General features: G+C 42.6%; 1 protein-coding gene across 2 annotated transcripts; it reads left to right on the top strand.

The window, feature by feature from the left end:
• The first annotated feature begins 8,739 nt into the window (after positions 1 to 8,739).
• On the top strand, positions 8,740 to 21,238 carry PARP11 (poly(ADP-ribose) polymerase family member 11). 2 transcript variants are annotated; one of them, XM_069864877.1, is made up of 8 exons: positions 8,740 to 8,845; positions 11,041 to 11,169; positions 11,266 to 11,386; positions 12,603 to 12,678; positions 14,220 to 14,292; positions 14,378 to 14,508; positions 20,340 to 20,491; positions 20,917 to 21,238. In XM_069864877.1, exons 1-8 carry the CDS (start codon positions 8,810 to 8,812, stop codon positions 21,228 to 21,230), a joined length of 1,032 nt encoding a protein of 343 aa, XP_069720978.1. In that variant the 5' UTR covers positions 8,740 to 8,809; the 3' UTR covers positions 21,231 to 21,238. The 2 variants fall into 2 exon arrangements, with proteins under 2 accessions (XP_069720978.1, XP_069720987.1); XM_069864886.1 differs by lacking the exon at positions 8,740 to 8,845 and adding an exon at positions 9,886 to 9,903.
• The last annotated feature ends 761 nt before the right edge of the window (positions 21,239 to 21,999 follow it).

Genomic DNA, 21,999 nt, shown 5'->3' with positions numbered 1-21,999 from the left:
CCCCTCCTAGCTAGGCTGCTTTTGGAAAACATGCTCTTGCCTGACTCTTGTGTGTCATCCTGTGTCTCTGCAGCACTCCCTGTTTCTCAGAGCGGGCCCGTGGCCATAAAAGCCAAAGCTCCATCTGCAATGCTGGCTGTGCAGTCAGGTGATAATCCATAGATTAGATGCTTTTCCTATTCACGGACAAGACCAAGGAGAACAGCACCTTGGCTCCAGTGCCCTGTAGCTACTCTTGATAGTGTCATTTGTGCACACATGGGTGAGCAGGCCTGGGGTAACAGGACAAAGTCCAGAGCTGCCTTAGTGTTCTCTGCAATAGCCCCAGTCCAGCCTCCTCACAAGCCATAGAATGCATGAGGTAGCAAGAAAGGTCAGTAGATTCGTGCCTCTGTACCCATTTTGTTGAAGGAAGTCTCCAGCCAGTGTCACACACCTGGCTATGACACATCCCTTGACAATTCATAGCACCAGTGTTGTCCTGGAGGAAACAGTGTGGTGATGCAGTGAATGAGTGAGTCCCAGATTCTGGGATGCACGCATATGCACACATTTGAGTATGGTTATATGCTGCAGCTGGGTGGAAAGCCTGACTGTGTGTACAGCAGAGACTCTGGAGGCTTTCTTTTCTGACTTTATAGAGAGTCAGCTCCCACTCACAGCTAAGCACCACACAGTATCTTGCTCACTCCCTCCCAACCCCAGCAGAATGGGGAGAGCAAAAGTGATAAAACTCATAGGTTGAGTTAAAGACAGTTTAGTAAGTGATAGAAAGAGGAAGAGGGGAGAAAAAAGTGATGCAAAGACAATCATTCATCATCTCCCACAAGCAGATGGATGACCAGCCAGTCTGTGAGCAATGGCTACCTTCCCCAAATCCTTCTCCCCTCAATTTTTATTGCTGAGCTTGATGCTATACAGCAGTTTTGTCAGTTTGGGTCAGCTGTCCTACTTGTGACCCTTCCAGATTCTTCATACTCCCAACCTACTTGCTGGGAAAAAGTAGAATAGGGGAAAAAAGAGAAAGCAAGCACTGCATAGCAGTAGCCAAAACACAGTTGTGTTATCAAGGTTAGTTTTGCCACAAATGCAAAATGCAGCACCATACAGGCTGCTACAAAGAAAATTAACTGTATCTCAGCCAGACGCAGTACACTCTTACACATTGCTTGAGCATTGATGGAAAGAGACACCATGGGGATACACAGCACTGTGGGATGTAATTTTGCCTCTTCTTATGGACAACTATCCTTTCCAGACTTCCCACAGGTTTCCAACCCCACAACTGGCAGTGTGGTATTTTCTCTCACCATCTCAATATTGCTCACTACATTCCCCAGACACAGGAGAAACTACTGACAGTTGCTTCTACTGACCATTGTAACCAGGCACAGAAGTGCAAATGCTTTTCTCTCCTCACAGATAATCTTAGCCTAGCATAGGGACCAAAGATACACAGAGAAGCTACTCCCTACATGAGTGTCATTCACTAGGAGGTAAGAGGGACAGGGGTGCCATCTCTAGTCACTGAACAGGGTTGCAAGTGACCCCTGCATACTTTTTTAAGTTGCAATGAATGGTAGGAGAGGAGTGCACTAGGCTCTAGGAAAGTCTCTTTTTCCTTAAGTATAGAACTAACCTTTATATTGAAATCTCAGGTTGCTGGAGAACAGTGCAAGCATGATATGTACGCTGGAGCACAGAAGGACTCTACATAGTACACACACTGTGACTGAAGCAGGACAATAAGCACAGTTTAGTCATTAAAACTGCACAGGGAGCAGCACTACAGGGTCAATGAGAACCAGCCCAATTCAGTTGTTTATGTCATACTTGAGAAACTGCTAGTACTAGCAGACTCACTGGTTTTGAAATTATCTCGTCCTCTGACTGCATTTCAACTGTTTGGCTCAGGCCTTACTGTCATTATGAAATGCTGCAGCTCATGATACATGATTGTGTTAGCCTAAAGAAGGTATTGTTAGCCTAAAGAAGGAAGGAGTCCAAAATAAGTGCACGTATCAAACTGCCAAATTGTTCTGGTTCCCCTGGGCTCTGCTATGTCCTTTTCTGCAGAAAAAACAAAACCAAAAAGAGCCTGCCATCTCCCTGCCTTTCTTTAAGTGCATCTATTTGCATTTAAGTTACCTTAATGTCAGGAGAAGATTTGGGAACTTCTTGGACTCCTCCTCCCTTCACAAAAGAAGATGGGGTAAGATGCTGCACACAGACCTGAGGCAAGGGGCCCCGGGGCTGGCAATGGGGCACTCCATGAATTTTCCTGAACTGGGGAAACCTCAGGGGAGCTGGGAGAATCATGAGAATGACACAGCGTGCGTAGCAGCTATTGGCAAGGCCTGGGTGCTGACAGCTCTACGGTGTCCATCCTGCAGAGAGCTGTGGCGTCTCTCAGCTCTGCACCTGGCACAACAGACACAGCTTCCCAGAAAGAGCTCTGATGGGAACACACTGCCAGCCAGGTGTCAGGGTGCAGGGTACCCTGCCTCTGTGCCAGTACCGGGTAGCAGCAGTGAGCACACCTGGGGGAGGTACACCAGGTAGAGGAACCTGGGATAGGTGAGTGGGTTGAGGAGTATCAGAGAGTGCGAGAGAGAGAGAGAGAGAGACTAATGGAATTGCACCCTACCTTCCCTAGAACAGGCCCAACAGGCAGTTAGGACAGATGATACAGAGGATTCCCTATCCTTTTTCCACCTGGCTGAATGCAGTGACTAAAGCGATAGGGGGCCATGGTGACAAGTTCCTGCTTGGTGCAGCAGGCACATCTCTTCCATGGCCACTGCATCTTCCCAGGCGCCCTTGCATAATAGGTATGAGGGCCTCTGCGCATGAAACTAAACAAGGACAATGGTTCATGTAGCTTGGAGGTGTTGCCAAGCTTAAGTAGGCCTACATCCTGCATCAAAACTGCTTCCATGAAGAATAAAAGACAGTTCATTGTCATAGGAGACTCCCTTCTGAAGGGAACAGAAAGCCCAATATGCAGACCAGGCCTGTTTCTTAGGGAAGTCTGCTGCCTCCCTGGAGCCCAGGTTAAAGACGTGACGAGAAAGCTTCCTGTCTTGGTATCGCCCTCAGATTAATATTGATTACTGATTTTTCAGGTAGGCAGTGATGAAGGCAAACAAGAGAGACTTCAAGGCTTTGGGATGGCTGGTTGAGGGGTCAGGAACACAAGCAGTATCCTCTATCCTTCCAGCTGCAGGGAAAAATGAGGGAAGAAACAGGAAGAGCCAGCACGTCAATACCTGCCTCCAAGCCTGGTGTCATTGGAAGAATTTTGAGTATTTTTTCATCATGGGTTGGTTTACATGTTGTCAGGCCTGCATGTGACAAAGAGGGTACACCTGTCTCAAAAGGGGAGAAGGATACTTACACAAGAGTTAGCAGGGCTGACTGAAAGAGCTTTAAACTAGATTTGAAGGGGGAAATGAAAGGGGAAAATCAGGCTTCCTACAAATAGGCCTTGGGACAGCATGCCAGTGTTTGAGGGACTGTGTGCTAGCAAGGTACTTCTGTTTGCTGTCTCAGCAGAGGAGATGGAGATTCATGTGGCAACAAAGCACAAGAATTATTGACATCTTAGAAACTGTGGAAATACTTAAGAAAGGTCACCTAGGAATTTGGGTCTCCACCTGAGAAAGGTTGCAGGGTCAATAGTGCAACTGAAGTGTATCTACACCAATGCATGCAGCACGGGTAACAACCAAGAGGAGCTGGAAGCCAATGTGCCACAGGAAAACTATGATATAGTTGTAATTACGGAAACATGATGGGATGACTTACACAACTGGACCACTTCAATGAATGGCTCTAAGCTTTTCAGAAGAAATAGGCAAGGAAGAGAAGGTGGTGGGGTAGCTCTGTATTTTAGGGAGTGTTTTGGCTGCCTAGAGCTTGATGATGGTGATAGAAGGGTCAAGTGTTTACGGGTAAGAATCAAGAGCAAAGGCCAATAAGGCAGATATCACGCTGGAAGTCTGTTATAGACCACCTATCCAGGATGAAGAGGCAGACAAAATATTTAATAAGTAGCTAGGGGAAGTCTCACAATTGCTAAGCCTTGTTCTCGTGAAGGACTTCAATTTACCAGGTATCTGCTGGAAATACAATACAGCAGAGAGGAAACAATCCAGGAGGTTCCTGAAGTGTGTGGCAGATAACTTCCTGACACAGATGGAGAGTGAGCTAATGAGGGAAGGCACCCTCACTGCACCTGTTGTTCATGAACAGAGAAGGACTTGTGGGTGATGTGGTGAAGGCCACCTTGGGCATAGTGATCACAAAATGATAGTTTTTTATTCCTGGAGAAGAGATGATGATGTTCAGCCAAACTGCCACCTTGGAGTTCTGGAGGGCAGATTTCATCTTGCTTAGGAAACTGGTTCACAAGAGTACCTTGGGAGGCATACCTGAAAGACAAGGGAGTCCAGGAAAGCTAGACATTCTTCAAGAAGAAAATCTGCAGTTGGTGGCCAGTCACAAGTGGTGTTCCCCAGGTCTTGGTATTTGGGCCATTTCTTTTTAACGTCTTTATCAATAATCTGCATGAGTCCGCCCTCAGTAATTTTGCAGATGACACCAAGCTGGGCAGCACCTTTGATCTGCTTAAGAGCAGGAAGGGTCTACAGAGGAATCTGGACAGGCTGGATCAATGGGTCTAGATCAATTGTATGAAGTTCTACAAGGCCAAGTGCAAGGTCCTGCACGTCGGACACAACAACTCCATGTGATGCTACAATCTTGGGGAAGAGTGGCTGGAAAACTGCCTGGCAGAAAAGGACCTGGAGGTGTCGGTCAACAGCTGGCAGAACATGAGGCAGCAGTGTGCCCAGGTGGCCAAAAAGGCCAACAGCATCCTGGCCTGTATCAGAAATATTGGAGCGAGTTGTACTAGGGAAGCAATTGTTGCCCTGTACTTGGCACCGGTGAGGCTGCACCTTGAATACTGTGTTCAGTTTTGGGCCCCTTTGTACAAGAAACACATTGAGTAGCTGGAGTGCGTCCAAAGAAGATGAACAAAGCTGGTGAAGGATCTGGAGCAGAAGTGTTATGAGGAATGGCTGAAGGAATTGGGGCTGTTCAGTTTGAAGGAGGCGGAGAAGAGATCTGATCACTCTCTACAGCTACCTAAAGGGATTTTGTAGTGAGGTGATTGTCAGTCTCTCTCCCCAAGTAAGAAGTGATAGGACATGAGGAAATGGCTTCAAGTTCTGCCAAAGGAGGTTTAGATTGGATATTAGGAAAAATTTCTTCACCAAAAGGGTTATCAAGCATTGGAACTGCCCAGGAACTGCCCAGGCTGCCCAGGGAAGTGGTTGAGTCACCATCCCTGGAGATATTTTTAAAAAGTGCAGATGTGGTCCTTAGGCACATGATTCAGTCGTGGACTTGTCATTGTTAGGTTAACAGTTGGACTCTCTGATGTTAAAAGTCTTCTTCCAATCTAAAGAGTTCTACAAGGTCCGACACAAAGAAACCTGAGACTAACCATATAGCTCAGGAACCAAGAGTGGGAGGGGAGAGACAAAGAGGTGGTTAGAGAACATGCTCTAACCTGTCATTGTATGCAGCCATGTGTCAACTCAGAAGAGTACTATTTTGAAGGTGATCATAGCTGATTTTCATGATTTGTTAAATAAAGAGCCACAGGCACATTATCATCTCATTTGTGTGTGTGTGTGCGCGCGCGCGTTTGTGTGTTGGACCTCGTACTTATGCAAATTCTGCAAAAAGCCTGAGCATGAAAGTGCTTTGTGCAAAAAGAGAGCAAGAGAATGAGAGCCCCCGCCCTGGTTCCTTGCGAATTCTTTTATAAGGCCCATCTGATCCCCATCAGCACATGTTGGGTTGGTCTTGTCACATGTCTTTCGGAAGGGTCTGGCCTGGGCAGTCCGGCGGGTGGAGGAAGGTGGAGAGGTGTGGCGGGAGAGTAGTACTCACTGCTGCATCACCTCCTCCTGTAGCAGCCAGCTCTGGACCTTGAGCTCAGCCAGGCAAGGGAGAGCAGTGCTTACTCCTGCACCTCCCCTCCACTGAACCTGGTCTTGCCGCATGTCTTTCGGGAGGATCCGGCCTGGGCAGTCTGGTCCATGCTTGGGGAGGTCTGCTGTCCCACATGACATTCTGGTCTCTAAATTTGAGAGACGTGGATTTGATGGATGAACCACTTGGTGGATAAGGAATTGGCTGGAGGGTTGCACTCAAAGAGTTGTGGTCATCAGCTGAATGTCCAAGTAGAGGCCGGTGATGAGTGGTGTTCCTCTGGAGTCAGTACTGGGACCAGTGCTGTTTAACATCTTTGTCATAGACATGGACAGTGGGACTGAGTGCACCCTCAGCAAGTTTGCCAATGACACCAAGGTGTGGGGTGCAGTCAACACACTGGAGGGAACAAATGCCATCACGAGGAACTTTGACAGGCTTGAGAGGTGGGCCTGTGCAAATGTCATGAAGTTCAGCAAGGCCAAATACAAGGTCCTGCAACTGTGTTGGAGCAATACTAAGCATAAATACAGTCAGGGCAGAGAATGAACTGAGAACAGCCCTGAAGAGAAGAACTTGTGGGTGCTGGTGAATGAGAAGCTCAACATGAGCTGGTAATGTGCACTGGCATTCCAGACAGCCCATCATATCTTGGGCTTAGCACCAGAAGGACATGGACCTGCTAGAGGGAGTCCAGAGGAGGGCCACTAGGAAGATTAGAGTGCTGAAGCACCCCCCATATGAGAACAGGCTGAGGGAGTAGAGGTTGTTCTGCCTAGAGAAGACAAGGCTCTGGGAAGACTTTATTGCAGTCTTCCAGTACCTGAAGGGGGCTACAGGAAGGCTCTTTATCAGGGTGATAGGACAAGGGGTACTGGTTTTAAGCTGAAAGGGGGTAGATTTATATTAGATGTTAGGAAGAAATTTTTTACTGTGAGGGTCATGAGGCACTGGAACTGATTGACCAGAGAAGTTGTTGATGATCAAGTTGGGGATGATCAAGACCCAGTTGCATGGGGCTTTGAGAATCCTGGTCCAGCGGGAGGTGTCCCTGCCAATGGCAGTGGGGGGGTTGGAAATGGATGATCATCAAAGTCCCTTCCAAACCAATCTGTTCTATGGTTCTATGATATTCTGCAACACCTAAGGCAGTAACAGAATCCCTGACATCTACCCTGTATATAGATTCACAAAGCAAGGCAGCACAGGCAAGATACATACCTACAACCTTCATGTGCTTTCCAACCATGTGAATACAAGTATCGTGTCTGGAGAAAGATATTCCTACTTCCAGTAAACTCCTTTATTCCAGAAACATCATGTTCATGCCAGTGAAATAGCCCCACAAGGAAATTCACCACAGCTTGCTTAACTTTTTAACTCCAAAGAAAAGCTTGTCTAACTCTGCATTCAGAGGTAAGGTCAGCATAGCCAGAATCTGGAAACACATCCTTCCTGACACTCCCTCCAAATGTGCTAAATTCATCATTTCCAATCCACCTGTGTTGGTTTTGGCATATTGCTCAATGAAAATACCTTACAGCAGGATGTGCCTTAACGGCTTTGCACACTGTTATGAGGACTGCCTGTTTCTTGAAGTTACCAGCCCACTGGCTGACTGCTTTAGCAGGCATCACTGCCTGCTCTTCCACTCTGCAGCCCACATCCTGAAGTCCCTACACCAGAAGGCTGGGGTGAGCTTCATTTGTGACTATGGTCACTCTTACTAAGCAGCCCTAGAGTTGCTGCTGTTTTGAGCTCTCAGTTGTAGCATAAAGCTGTCCACAGGCCCTGAACCCCCAGCTGATGGACACACGCAGCAGCTTGCAGTCCTTATCTCTCTTTGCTTTAGGTAACCACAGCTTGTGCTTTGTGTAAGTGATCACTTCTGCTGCCCTGCCTGGCACTATAACATGATACCAGCAATGTAGAATGCCATGTGTACAAAATTAAATGCATATACAGGCTCATAGTTGTGTATATTTCACAAGAAATGTATGGGCTGTAAAAATTCCTTGGTAAAGCAGAGGCCTGTTGCTATCTAGGAGCACAGCCAACAGTGAGAACTAACACCTGTGATTGTGGGGTGCAGAACAGTGAGGGGTGCTGCACTGGAGCATCTCACCACCAAAATCATAGAATCATAGAATGGGTTGGGTTGGAAGGGACCTTAAAGCCGATACAGTTCCAACCCCACTGCCACGGGCAGGGACACCTTCCACTGGACTGGCTGCTCCAAGCCCCATCCAGCCTGGACTTGAGCACCTTCAGGGATGGGGCAGTCACAGCTTCTCTGGGCAACTCTTCCAGTGCCTCACCACTCTCATGGTGAAGAATTTCTTCCTGATGTCTAGTCTAAATCTTCCCCCTTACAATGTAAAGCCATTTCCCCTCATCCTATCACTCCATGCCCCAGTTTGAAGTCCCTCCCCAGTCCCTTCAGGTACTGGAAAGTCGCTATAAGGTCTCCTCAGGGCCTTCTCTTCTCCAGGCTGAACAACCCCAGCTCTCACAGCCTGTTCTCATAGCAGAGGTGCTCCTGCCCCTCTGACATCTTTGTAGCCTCCTCTGGACCCGTTCCAACAGTTCAGACACTTCTTACGTTGAGGATTCCAAAACCCCGAGCTCCACAAGAGCCGATGAAAGATGAAGGCTGCAGAACCCGCCCCCGCGCAGCCCCGCCCCTCCATGGCGCGCGGGCGCAGAGGCGGTTGCCCCGCCCCTCTCCGCTGCTACCTGTAACGGAAGCGCCCGGCGCCCAGAGGAGCCTGTGGGCCGCGCCGCGCTCCTCCCTCCGGGCAGGATGTGGGGAGCGGCCCCGGGGGGGGCGGCCGAGGCGGTGAGTGCGGGCCCGGGGGCTCGGGCCGCTCCTTTCGTCTGTTTCATCCTCAGCCCGTGCTCGGGGGCCGCTACGGCCCAGGCGGCGGCGCCAGCGTCGGGATCGGCTCGGGCAACCCCGGTGTCCGGTGCGAGGGGGGCGACCCGGGGGGGGTCAGTGAGGGGCGGCGCCCGGCGAGGGGATCCTCTGCCGTTCGCGCCGGTGCCGGTGCTGTGCGGCCTTCCTGCGCCCCCTCGCCATCCCGCCCTCCCGCCGCAGCCGGGCTCGGCGCGGGTGGCTTTTTCTCCAGGAGCCACGGTCCCGTAGTGCCTCTGGTGTTCCCAGCAGGGAGCTCTGCGAAGCTGGTCTCCCGTGCTTCCAAGCTCTGCAATCAAGCGCAGTCTGCCAGGAGGAAGCGGGCAGCACAAGGAGGCACACAGAAATACCCCACCGGGATGCTTCTGATGTTTGTACCGTGAGGGTGGTGACGCACTGGAACAGGTTGCCCAGAGGAATTGTGGATGACCCATCATTGGAAATGTTCGTGGTTACCGTGGCTGGGCCTTTCGGCACCCTGATCCAGTGGGAGAGGTCCCTGCCCATGAGCTTTGGGCAACCTGATCAAGTGGAAGGTGTCCGTGCCCATGGTGGCGAGGCGGGTTGGAGCCTGGGCTTGGTGAAGTTCCAACCCAAGCCATTCTGTGATTTACTGTAAAGCAGGTGTATCACTCAAACTTGAAAGTACTTGTGCAAAAATGAGAAGTGCATTGCCACTAGTAGCAAATCCATTCAGTCACAGCACAATACACAAGGAACTTCCATGCTGTTTAGGAGCATGTTTTTGCTCTCAGAGTAATTGTATTTAGTTTGACCTGTTCTGTTAACTCCTGGCGCAGTTGGAACAATGCTAATAATAGGAGTTGAGAGGCCTCCTATCAGAACAGCATCACTAATAAAATTCTCATTCCTGCATCTTTGATAATTGACATCTTGTCATCCAAAAAACCCCACAGATTTTTCTGCTTACTGTGCGTAAACTCTGAGTTTTTTGATGTAAAGCTACTTGCTCCTTATAAATGGTGAGGTTTTGATTTTAAAGTCATGGATAAGTTGAACAATTTCTTTCAAGCATTTTGGATTTGCATCACTTTTGAGAACAGCTCTTGTTTTTATGGCTTTATGGAAAGAGCTTTTAGGGTTTTGTTGATGAATGAAGAAGGAGCTGGAATCTGGCAGGGAATCTGGCAATCTGACAATTGTTAATTGTCAAGGATTGTTCTGAAGGTGCTCTGGCATAGCTCTCTGTAAGCTTGAGCTTGTCTAGCTGCTTTTTGAACTTCCATAAATTTGCAGCATTCACAGCATACTATGGAAAGGAATTTCAAAGGTTGCCATCTGTTTTATGAAGATGTTTCACTTGTTTTGAAGTTGTTATGTGCAACCTTTGATATACATCTCCTTATGCTGGAAGAAAATGTGACTAGTTAGTCACTATTCATTTTTATCATAATTTTGTAGACCACTGCTGTATTGATTCCTCAGTTCTTTTTCTTCCATGCTGCAGAACCTGAACTATGGTGGTCATTGCCTCTATGGAAGCCACTCTAGCTTTTGATGTGGGCCTTCTCTCTAACTCTTAAGTACACAGTACCAGTAATTTTACTGTATCATTTTTAAGTGGCTCCATTAGAGGGGAGGCAAACCTTCATGCAGTGTTGAGGGGTAATGCACTGTGGAGTTGCACAGTTAAAAACTAAGACACAGAATATTTTTTTTTAATTTTTTTTTTCCCAAACAACTTCTGTTGTCTAGTCTGATTTGCTCACTGTTAGTGAGTACCTAGTAGATATTGTCAGCATGCTATCGGATTAAACCCCAGCATCTCAGTTCTGAGTGGTATGTAACTCACAGTCTCTTGTATATGTGAATGGCCTTGTCAATGTGACCATCAGTATGAAATTTAGCACCTCTTTTTGACCTGATAAAGCTCTTGACTTTGCTGGCACACTTACAGATATTTCTGTGAGTTTTGAAAATGTTTAACTATCTTAAAGGGTAACGTATGATAAGTAGCAAATTGAGACATTTTCTGTGAAAAAGAGAAAACTACTCTGCAAATTCCCTTTAATTTGTTTTTTTGTGCGTTTGTCAAATAATGAATTTTTGCAAATCGTATCCAAAAGTTTTTTGTGTGTCTGTGTATGTGAATGTTTCAGGAAATGCTTCAAAGAACATCAGAAGACTTTTTTCCAAAGATGGAAAGTTCAGTTGAAGAGATGGATACCTCTGATACCCAGTGGGGCTGGTTTTATTTGGCCGAGTGTGGTAAATGGCATATGTTTCAGGTAAGTACCTATGAAATTATATCAGCTGTGAGGGTTCATGTATCAAACTACCTGTTGCTGAATTTGTCTAAATGTGCTTTTTCATTTATTTTGAAGACCGATTCAAACAGTCATTGCTCTGTTAGCAGTGAAGATATTGAAAGGAGCTTCCGAACAAACCCACATGGTTCTGTTTCTTTTACTACTGCAAAATTTAACTACACGCTCGATTTTACAGGTATGTATCTTTTCATAGATTAAATAATAGAAGGTGCTAAATAACACCAGTTAATTTCATTTGTTCGTTCAGCAAATTATTGTCCTCGTATCTAGTACAAAAACTTGTGGTTAGAAATGTCTTCTTTACTGGAAAGTACATAGGAGTTTGTAGAAGCAGCTGCCCTATATTACATTTTCTAGTGTGGTTTACTAATAAAATAGCATCTGTTGTTAAGTAGTACTCCATCATGTTACGGCTGCTTACCTCAGCTGTAGGTAGTATGTACCATATATATATGGAACTGGAAAGTTTGAACCTTTTTTTTTTAAAAATATGCAACTGCTTGAAAAACTTCTTCCATTCTTCCGTAAGAAACCTCGACAGGAAGGAAGCTTTCTGCAAAATACTGGCATCAAAGGGATTTAATAATTCAGCAGGTAGTTGAAGCCAATTCTGTTGTCGAAGTAAAGAGGAGATAGAGAAAAAGATTTTCTAGTAAATTGTGCCGTGACTATAGATTACAGAATATTATAGGATTCAAATGTATTTAGCTAATTATAAATTAATCTGTCCTTTGTTCAAAGACGTGCTCTAATGACTGACTTCTTTTCTCATCTTTTTCCATACATAAATTGTTTATTTTCTGATTAAATTAGAAAACAGCTATATACTTAAATAGAAGACTATTCCAAATCAGTGAAAAGAATAGTATTTCAAATACAGAAACTGGGGAGTGGGTCAAACAGCAATGTACTAGGAGTGTTAAGTTTACTTGTGTTGAAATGCCTGTTTCATTAAATCTTTGGTTTGCATCTGGAATACAAACACTAAATGCAAATGCTGAAGAATGATTTTTATGTTACTGTTCATAAGACATTATGTCTTGCATTAAGAATAGTTGTGATATGCTTTGTCATCCTAGATGTATGGGTTAACATCAGTGGATATTTTGCCAGTGATTTAGTGAGCCTGAATGTTAGAGGGATATTTTAACAATAATCATTTTGTTGGTGTAGTATTTGCACATTTTGCAGACTCATAAAAATAAGAATAATTCTGAGGCCAGTACTTAGAAACATTTATTGAAAATGTTGATTTGTGAATTGTTGAAATAGGAATTTCTGTCAAGTAACTTTGGGCATAGTAATGTTATTTTTAAAAATGACACTTAAAGATTTCATTTACTGTAGATGATTTCCAGAAGCTTTAATCTTAACTCTTGTTTTATGCTCAGCGATGAAACAAACCAACCTAACTACCCTGAAGCAGCGTCCGATAAAGCGAGCTCCCTTTTCTATCAGTGCTTTCAGGTAAGGAAGGCTCCTTATTTTGATTTTGTTCTTGATTCTTCTAAGTAAAATTAAACAAAAATGTTTTATATTTATTGTTTATGTTTACTTTTTGCATCAAAGAATTTGAGAGGTGAACCAAGGTGGGAGAGCTAGTCTAGTGAATAAGGAAGGTATTTAAGGAAAGAGTCACGGGAATATTTAGTTTGTCTTTTTATCTTTTTTTTTTTTTTCTCAGAAAGTAAGGAACTTACAGTAGGAGAGACAAGGTGTACCAAATATTGATACTCATTGACATGGTTCTTAAAGCTGTGCTTGACTTTAGTCATTGGAGTCCCTTGATGTAAACACGTGTTCTATCAGAATTACTGTGGAGAAGCAGGAGCAAAAAATTCAGTAGTTTGTGCCATTGTAAAAATGACTTCATACATTATTTATAAGTATTATCGTAACAGTAAAAAAGATTAAGTAATATTTTCTCGCCTGTATGTTTTAATCATTTATTCTAAAATGGTCTGAAATTACAAGACGTTGCATGGTGACAACCAGATTGTTTAATGAATCTAATTGCTTTAGATTGTATGTTTCTTACCATTTGATCAGTCATTAGATGTAAAGCTGTGCTGATGTAGATCTGATTCACTAAACAATTATCTGATCTGTTCAGTGATACTATCACAGATAAAATTGACTAGATGGATAATGTGGGGTTTTTTTTCCTCAAATAGAATTTCCTTTAATTCTCAATTGTAGTCTGGTTATACTTTCAAAAAGAAATTTGGCATTTGTAATAAGAAATGTAGTAGCAGTCTTATTACACTGACATTCAGGAAGTTTTTTTTTTTCAGTGTCAACTGTTTTTTCAATTGATATTTGCTGAAGAGTGTACGCAGTAGTGTGGCAATTCACATTTGTTCTTTTGTTTCTCAAGTAACTGCCTTCAGTACTCTCTTTCATTATGATGACATTCTTGACTTTCAGCAGATTGCTTCTTTTAGTCCATTTTTAAGGCTTAAAAGCTACTATGTATGTAGTGTATACGCTTAAGACAATCTTTTTTTGAGGGGATCTCTTGTTTTTGTTTTTTTTTTTTTTAAACAAATGCAACTGTAATTTTCAAGTTTGTATTTCTAACATGATGCTTTTAATCACTTCAAATGAGGGCTGAATTCCCAGAGGCGTAGGCTACTTGTAATTCCTGATAGTTCCAGACTGCATCTACACTTGCACGTTTCTGAATTAATGTTGTTCTGGTCATGTTGTAGATCTTTCTGACCATCTCTTGTGATATATCCTATTTTTTCTTGTGTAGGTGGTGTGTTAAAACTGTTGATTACTATGGTTTACTTAAAAGAAGCTAAGCCAGAATTTGAATACAACATAATACCTCTTCCATTTGACTTTACCTGCTGATAACAGCTGTTGTTTGAATTAAAACCCTAAGTAGTTTTCTGTAAGGGATTTTTTTGCATGCTGCATTGTTTGCATCGGGAATTTGAAAGGAAGGAAGTGCCTCATGTCTTTGATGTGATGTGTTTCTACCTTTTTTTTTGTTTGTGAAGTTTCATCTGTGAAAATGAGGCTATCCCTATGCCTTCCCACTGGGAGAATGTAAATACTGAGGAGCCGTATCAGGTAAGAATGGGTATGCAAGTTGGTCAAAAATGTGATGATGAAATACTGCATCGAATTGAAATTGTACTAACCTCTTTTCTTCCAGCTTATTCCATTGCAAAAGAAAACAAATGAATATAATGAAGTTTCTAGTCTCTTTGGAAAAACAATGGATAGCCACCGAATTAAAAGAATTAAGAGAATACAAAATCTAGACTTGTGGGAGTTTTTTTGCAGGTGAGATTATTTCTAAAACCAACAGTCTTAGGATTGTTAACAGAGCAAATCTTGAAGGCATGCAGTAGAAATATGTTTAATTGCTTTTATTATTAATGAAGATATTTATTACTTTTTTATTATTTTGTAATTTTCTCGTTTGTCATTCCTCTGTATTCAAAATTCCACTTTCAAGAGCTTCTACAGGTGCAGACATGTTATACTTGTGGAAATGCATTAGATGTAGATGTAGTATAGGTAAGGCTGGTGCGTTAAAGGTGTTTGGGATGTCCATGTGGTAGATATTTACAGTAAAGTAAGGAGAACAAAAATAAGCTTTTTGTAAAATAATTCCTTCACAGGTTTGTCTTATTCTATTTTTTAGTGAAGAAAACAAATGAATATTTGTGGCTTGTTTAGTTTCTCAACTCTATGAAACCTAGGACAGAATTAAATGTCCAATTAGCACATGTTCTTGTAATTTCTTTAAGATTAATGTGTTACAAAAACTTAGTTCTGAGTATTCTGATTTTCCCTCTTCATACTGTGCTAGCCTGGAAGAAGTTGCAAGTGATGATTTCTGTTTCCACTTCTTTTGTAGTGTCAATGTTAAAACAGTTGTACTTGACAAAATTATTTGTGTATCCTCTGTATGTATCAGAATCAGTTTGAAAGATGTATTACCCTATTTAACTATAGGGGATTCCTTTCTAAAAGGAACAGAGGGACCCATCTGCAGACTGGACCTGCTCCACAGGGAGGTCTGCTGCTTACCTGGGGCATCAGTGAAGGACAGAACTAGAAAACTTCCTTCCTTGGTGAAAGAGACAGATTATTACCCTCTGGTAGTATTTCAAATTGTCAATGATGACACACAGCGCAGGAAGCTGAAAGCCGTTAAGAGACACTTCAGGGCTCTGGGGTGCAAATTATGTTAAACTCCGTTCCAATGCTAAGGAATGAGGAGCAAGAGGTCAAAAAGAATCACTTGATTAATACCTGGCTCCGAACCTGGTGTGAGGAGAAAAACTTTGGGTTCTTTGATCATGGAGTGGCTCACGCATCCCCAGGCTTCCTTACTAGGGATGGGGCACGCTTGTCTCCTAGGGGTACTAAAGTGCTTACTAAAAATCTGGCTAGGCTCATAAATTGAGCTTTAAACTAGATGTGAAGGAGGAGGGGGATGAAGCCAGGCTAGTCAGGAGTGAGCCTGGAAGTGGACCTGAGAGATGGTGTGACTGTAAGGATGAAACTGGCACCAAGGGGTTAGATATTCCAAGGACCAGTCAGTTGGGAATGAACACTATTCGCTTTATGAGGGCTGAAGGTTTGCCAGCCCATCTGAAGTGCATGTACACCAACGCATGCAGCACAGGCAGTAAGCAGGAGGAGCTGGAAGCTGTTGTAGGAAAAGGAGACTACGGTGTCGTTGCCATCATGGAAACGTGGTGGGACGACTCGTAGAACTGGAGTGCAGCTATGGTGGGGTATAAACTCTTCAGGCGGGACAGGAAGGGTAGGAGAGGAGGCGGGGTAGCCCTCTATGTTAGAGAGTGCTTTGATACCCTTGAGCTCGATTGTGGTGATGATGGGATCTAGTGCCTGTGGGTTAAAATCAGAGGAGCCACAGGAAGGTAGATACTGTGATGGGAGTCTGTTATAGACCACCCAGCCAAGAAGAAGCAGCTGATGAGCTCTTCTATAAACAACTGGGAGTAGTCTCAAGATCGCTACCTCTTGTCCTTGTGGAGACTTCAATCTTCCGGATATCTGCTGGAAGTACAGTACAGCAGAAAGAAAGCAGTCTAGGAGGTTCCTGGAGTGCGTGGAAGACAACTTCCTCACAAACTGGTGAGTGGGCCAACAAGGGGAGGCGCCCTCCTGGACCTGCTGTTTGTGAACATAGAAGGCCTTGTGAGGATGTGACGGTTGGAGGATGCCTGGGTCAAAGTGATCATGAAATGATAGGTTTTTCAGTTCTAGGTGAAGTGAAGAGGGGGATCAGCAGAACAGTAACATTAAACTTCCAGAGGGCAGACTTTGGACTGTTCAGAAGGCTGGTTGGCAAAGTCCCATGGGAGACAGTCCTTAAGGGCAAGAGAGCCCATGAGTGCTCTTCAAAAAGGAAATCCTAGCAGCTCAGGAACAAGCCGTCCCCATATTCCGGAAAAGGAGCTGGTGGGGGAAAAAACCAGCTTGGTTGAGTAGGGAGATTTTGAGAGACATCAAAAAGAGAAGGAATGTCTATGAGCTTTGGAAGAAGGGACTTGGGTGGACTACAAGGAGGAAGTGAGATCGTGCAGAGAAAAAATCAGGAGGGCTAAGGCCCAAGTAGAAATCAGATTGGCCAAGTCTGTGAAAGATAACGAAAAATCTTTCTATAAGTATATTAACAATAAAAGGAGGACTAGGGAGAATATTCAGTCTCTATTGGATGCAGAAGGAACAACAGTGACAGGGGATGAGGACAAGGCTGAGGTACTTAATGCCTTCTTTGCCTCAGTCTTTAATAGTAAGGAAAGTTGTTCCCTCTGTGTACAAACCCAGGAGTTTAAAGGATGGGTAGATGAGGTGCTGAGGGGCATGGTTTAGTGATTGATAGGAATGGTTGGACCCGATGATCCTGTGGGTCTCTACCAACCTAGTAATTCTGTGATTTAAACCAACTGAATTAATTTAAATAGTCAGGAAATAACTAAGCAGATGTATATTAAAAATGTCATAAATTATATGATTTTGTGAAAGATCTGTGATTTATTGTTAATTTAAAGCTATATCATTAATATACATCAGGAAATGAATTAAAGTTCTTGGTTAAGAGAGTTATCTTTCTCTTAATTGCATTTTATCTAGTTATATTTACCATTTAAGTATTAAGGTTTATTTGCTTGACTGTGTTTCAACATCTATCTTTCTACAAATGAGCTTCTGTAGAGGTGTAGTAATACCAGTCTTAATTTTTGAGAACAGAAATTGCAAGCAGACTTCAAAGTAAATATCCTTTGAGTCCTCAGTGTAGGTGGCAGAGGAGGTTAGGGGAAGATGTTTTTTTGCTTAGCTGAGGAACTGATTTAATTTGGAGAGTGTACTAGTTTTCCTGACTGGTCAGTGAGTAGAATTCATGGTTGAAGGACTCTGCATCTGTGGATGCTGTGCTAGAATATTCTTAAGGTACAAAACTGAAAATGAAAATTAGACTTTCATGTGTCAGAAGTATTGCAGTACTACCATATCACTAAATACAAACCAAGGTGCCTTTTAGTACCTGTGTGATATAAAAGTATAGGGGGAAAAGTAATTTCAGCTTTAAAACTTTTTTCCTGTTATCAAAAAAATACAAATAACAATGAAAATTGCTAGACTGTATATGCAGTTGAGTTCTTTTAGTGTCCCATATGGGAAAGTGAAGTCTTAGAAGATGAATCTTAGTCTAGCATAGTTTCTGCATTTCAGTTTGGCGATGTAGAGGAGTATAGCAAGTAGAAATTGGTGTTTGGTAAATGACATTGCTGACTGTCTGTAGAAAGAGCTTGTGTGCTTGCATGGGTGCAAAAAGCATGTCTCTGGTTATTTAGTTTTACTTTAGGTGTCCCCTTTATTGAGTGAACTGGCTGTATCAGGGTGCACTGACTTGTGGATCAGCTGAATTTTTTGCTAGGCTAGCTTGTCACTAGTGGAACATTTGAAGACGGTCTTTTTAAGAATAGTTGGCCTCCTCAATTTCTGTTCAAATCAACAAAAAGTCCTGCTGTAGCAGAACATGCTGCAGAACCATCTTCTCAGTGTGCTTAGTATATTCCACTGCTTATGAGGAACAATTGCTATTTAAACTTTTGTGGGTTTGAAAAAGTGTTTTGTTTCATTGATAAGGTCAGTGATTAAATTTGAGCATTGCATAAATGATTATTTGCATCATTGTAGTGGTCAAAACACATATGACTCTTATAATAGTTCCCATATTAATGACTTCTTAGAATTGCTTTTGTGAAATCCACTGCTTAGAGATAGTGAAGGACTGTTACAGAACATTTTTGGACCACTGATTATTCACTTTTTCTATAAATTTGTTGTGTTTGCCTATTTCAAGAGAAGGTACTCTAGGCCATTTGTGTGTGTTGTCAGAGATCAGCAGCCACCAGTAGAGGACTGCTGCTTGAAAAGTTTCACGTATTCAGCATTACTAGCCCTTAGCTCAGAGGTGTTGCTTCACACAGATAGTTTTTTGAAGATGCAGGGCGTCTGGGCTCCTAGGTTTTGTTGAATTGCCAAGAGTGGGATTTGGAGAGCACTTGCAGGAAAAAAGACAAACAAATTAAACTGCCCAGTTTAGTTTGCACTAAATGAAGGAGAAAAAAAAAAGCTGAAATAAAACAGAATAAACATATATTTCAAGATTAGTACTGCAATATTTTAACTTCTGTGAAATGTACTTATTTATAAATAATACATTATTGCAACGTAGTGCCACTTAATATGATTAGAAATCTTTGCTGCCTGTCTCTTTCCTTGGACCTGTTTGATAGGAATTCCTCACACTACATCTAAACTGTAGGCCCTGAAGAATGCTTTCCCAATTCAAGCCTGCATTCCAGTTCATAGAATCATAGAATGGTTTGAATTGGAAGGGACCTTAAAGATCATCCAGTTCCAATGGCCCTGCGGTGGGCAGGGACACCTCTCACTAGACCAGGTTGCTTGAGGCCTTGAACGCTTCTAGGGATGGGGCATCCACAACTTCCCTGGGCAACCTGTTTCAGTGCCTCATCACCCTCGTTGTGAAGAAACTCCTCCTTATGTCTAGTCTAAATCTGCCACTCTCCAATTTAAAGCCATTCCCCCTAGTCCTGTCACTGCATACGTGCCTTTGTGAAAGATCCCTCCCCAGCTTTCTTGTACTCCCACATCAGGTATTGGAGGTACAGTTATAAGTAGATTGCTTAGCTTGATAAACCCAAGTTTGTATTATAGCACAGTGCCCCATGCACCATGGGCTTTTAGGAGGAAAATTCAGGTACATAGACAAGAACAAAGCTATCGTGCACTCCAGCTTGGTTTTGTCTGGACAGTCAAGGGATCGTAACTGTGAACAGCTCTGTGACTTTAACACAGTTTGAGAGTCAGCTTCTTCATGGATCTTTGGAAAACCCAGCTGACAGAAAGTCACTTACAAAAAGATTGATAAAAAATATATCTGTTCTTTAATTAAAGGTGTTCTGTGGCCTTCTATCCATTAGGTTTTAATGTAGGTTCACTGCTAGGATAAGGGTTGTTCTTTTTCAAAATTCTAGACCAATGTAACCCTGCCAATGCACCACTTATCTCTTCTAGAAAGTATGTGAACCATAAATCCAGAAAACCGTTATGAAATGATGATGTTGAAGTAATTTTACCTAAAAATGTAGGTAATGTTATTTTTTAAAATTTTTTTTTCTAGTTTACTTGGGTAATTATATTTTATAATCCACTAACTTTATTATCCCTCCCACCATGATATTTAAATAGGTATAGGGAACAAAATGGGAAAAAAACCCTTTTATTTAAAAGTGTATCTGCAGAAGATGACCATGCTGAAACTAATGCCAAATGGACAATGGTTGATAAAATCGATAAAAAAGACCCTTTTATTCATAATCTTGAATTACTTCTCAAATTAATTCACAGCACCTAAAGTGTGTGATTTCTAAACATGTACTTTAAGAATTCTGGTCTGTTTGAAATCTAGAATCATCTAGATGCTTGTGGAAATAGGACGTATGGACTGTTTCAGGTTTGTCCTCTCTGTAGTGTTTCAGAGCAGTAACTTAATCGGATTGTACATATGTTTGTAATACTGTATTGTGTGTTCTCTGTAGGAAAAAAGCTCAACTAAAGAAGAAAAGAGGTGTCCCAACTATTAACGAGCAGATGTTATTTCATGGCACCAGTAATGAATTTGTAGAAGCAATATGTATTCATAACTTTGACTGGAGAATAAATGGGATGCACGCTGCTGTATATGGAAAAGGTAAGTATTTTTATCACACACAACCTTCTGGTAATCTTAACAGTTCAGCATTGTTAAATGTTCCCTGTAGTATGTTCTTTGTGATGTGCTCCCTGTGTTTATCCAAGAGTTGTTTAATATAGCTCTGCTTTTATATCAAGTGTAATGAAAGAAAGTTAGGATGCAGTAAGGAGTGCAATTTTCACAACTGCATGGTAGGACCAGGGAGTGTGGGGAAGGGATGACCAACAAGACAATCTCCCTACTGAAATGTTCCCACTGAAAGTATTTGGTCATGTTGCTATAATTTAATGATTTAGTAAAATAAAAATGAACATAAAAGAACAGGCATCTTTCATCATCCTAATGCCTGTATGCATGCTCTAGAAGTTAAGCTGTTATGCTAAGAATGTAATCTGATTTTTTTTTTTCTTTTTATTTGGAAGGGACTTATTTTGCAAGAGATGCATCATATTCCAGTCGCTTCTGCAAAGAGGACATGAAGCATGGAGATACTTTTCAAATTCATGGCGTGAATCTACAGCCTCATCTGCAGAGACCAGATAAAGTCATGTTTCTTGCTCGTGTATTAACTGGTGACTATATCAATGGTGATTCAAAGTACATGAGGCCTCCTTCAAAAGATGGAAGTTTCGTGAACTTGTACGATAGCTGTGTGGATAATACCTGGAACCCAAAGATCTTTGTTATCTTTGATGCCAACCAAATCTATCCTGAGTACTTAATAGAATTTTGTTGAGCTTGCAAGGAGCTGGACTGAATGTTGTTTTGTGTCTTTTTGATACTTTTGTTCCTTTTCTAAAGACAACAATATAAAAACATGAAACGTGAAAGGTGAGAAGTGAAAGAAGAGCTAGCTTATGTTTATGGAGAAGAGAAGCTATTACTGGTTGTCAAACTGTTTTTAAAAATTTGTAAACTTTACTAATGCAGTTTTCAAATGTAGAGACTATTACAAATTTGAAATTGCTTAGTGAGCCTTAAATACATTGGGCATTGATATGTTTTCAAAAGCAAGATTTATGTTCTGATTTTTTTTTTTTTAATATATTACAACTATTTATTCTTGTGGTAGAAATATGCCTGTAATACAGTAAGCTTATGCTGAAACTAATATTTTATAAAGATTGTCTGTGGAACTTAACAATAACAAAAACAACAGCAAAAAAATGGGAGGGAACTTGATTACATATGTAAAATTGTAGAATCGCTAGGTTGGAAAGGACCCACTGGATCACCAAGTCGAACCATTCCCATCAGTCACTAAACCATACCCCTCAGCGCCTCGTCCACCCGTCCCTTAAACTCCTCCAGGGAAGGTGACTCAACCACCTCCCTGAGCAGCCTGTTCCAGTGCCCAATGACTCTTTCCATGAAATACTATTTCCTGATGTCAAGCCTGAACCTCCCCTGGTGCAGCTTGAGGCCATTCCCTCTCGTCCTGTCCCCTGACACTTGGGAGAAAAGGTAAGCTCCCTGCTCTCCACAACTTCCTTTCAGGTAGTTGT

This window comes from Phaenicophaeus curvirostris, chromosome 1 (genome assembly GCF_032191515.1).
Source record: "Phaenicophaeus curvirostris isolate KB17595 chromosome 1, BPBGC_Pcur_1.0, whole genome shotgun sequence".
NCBI classification, from domain to species: Eukaryota; Metazoa; Chordata; class Aves; order Cuculiformes; family Cuculidae; genus Phaenicophaeus; species Phaenicophaeus curvirostris.
This window is presented reverse-complemented; position numbering and strand designations above follow the sequence as displayed.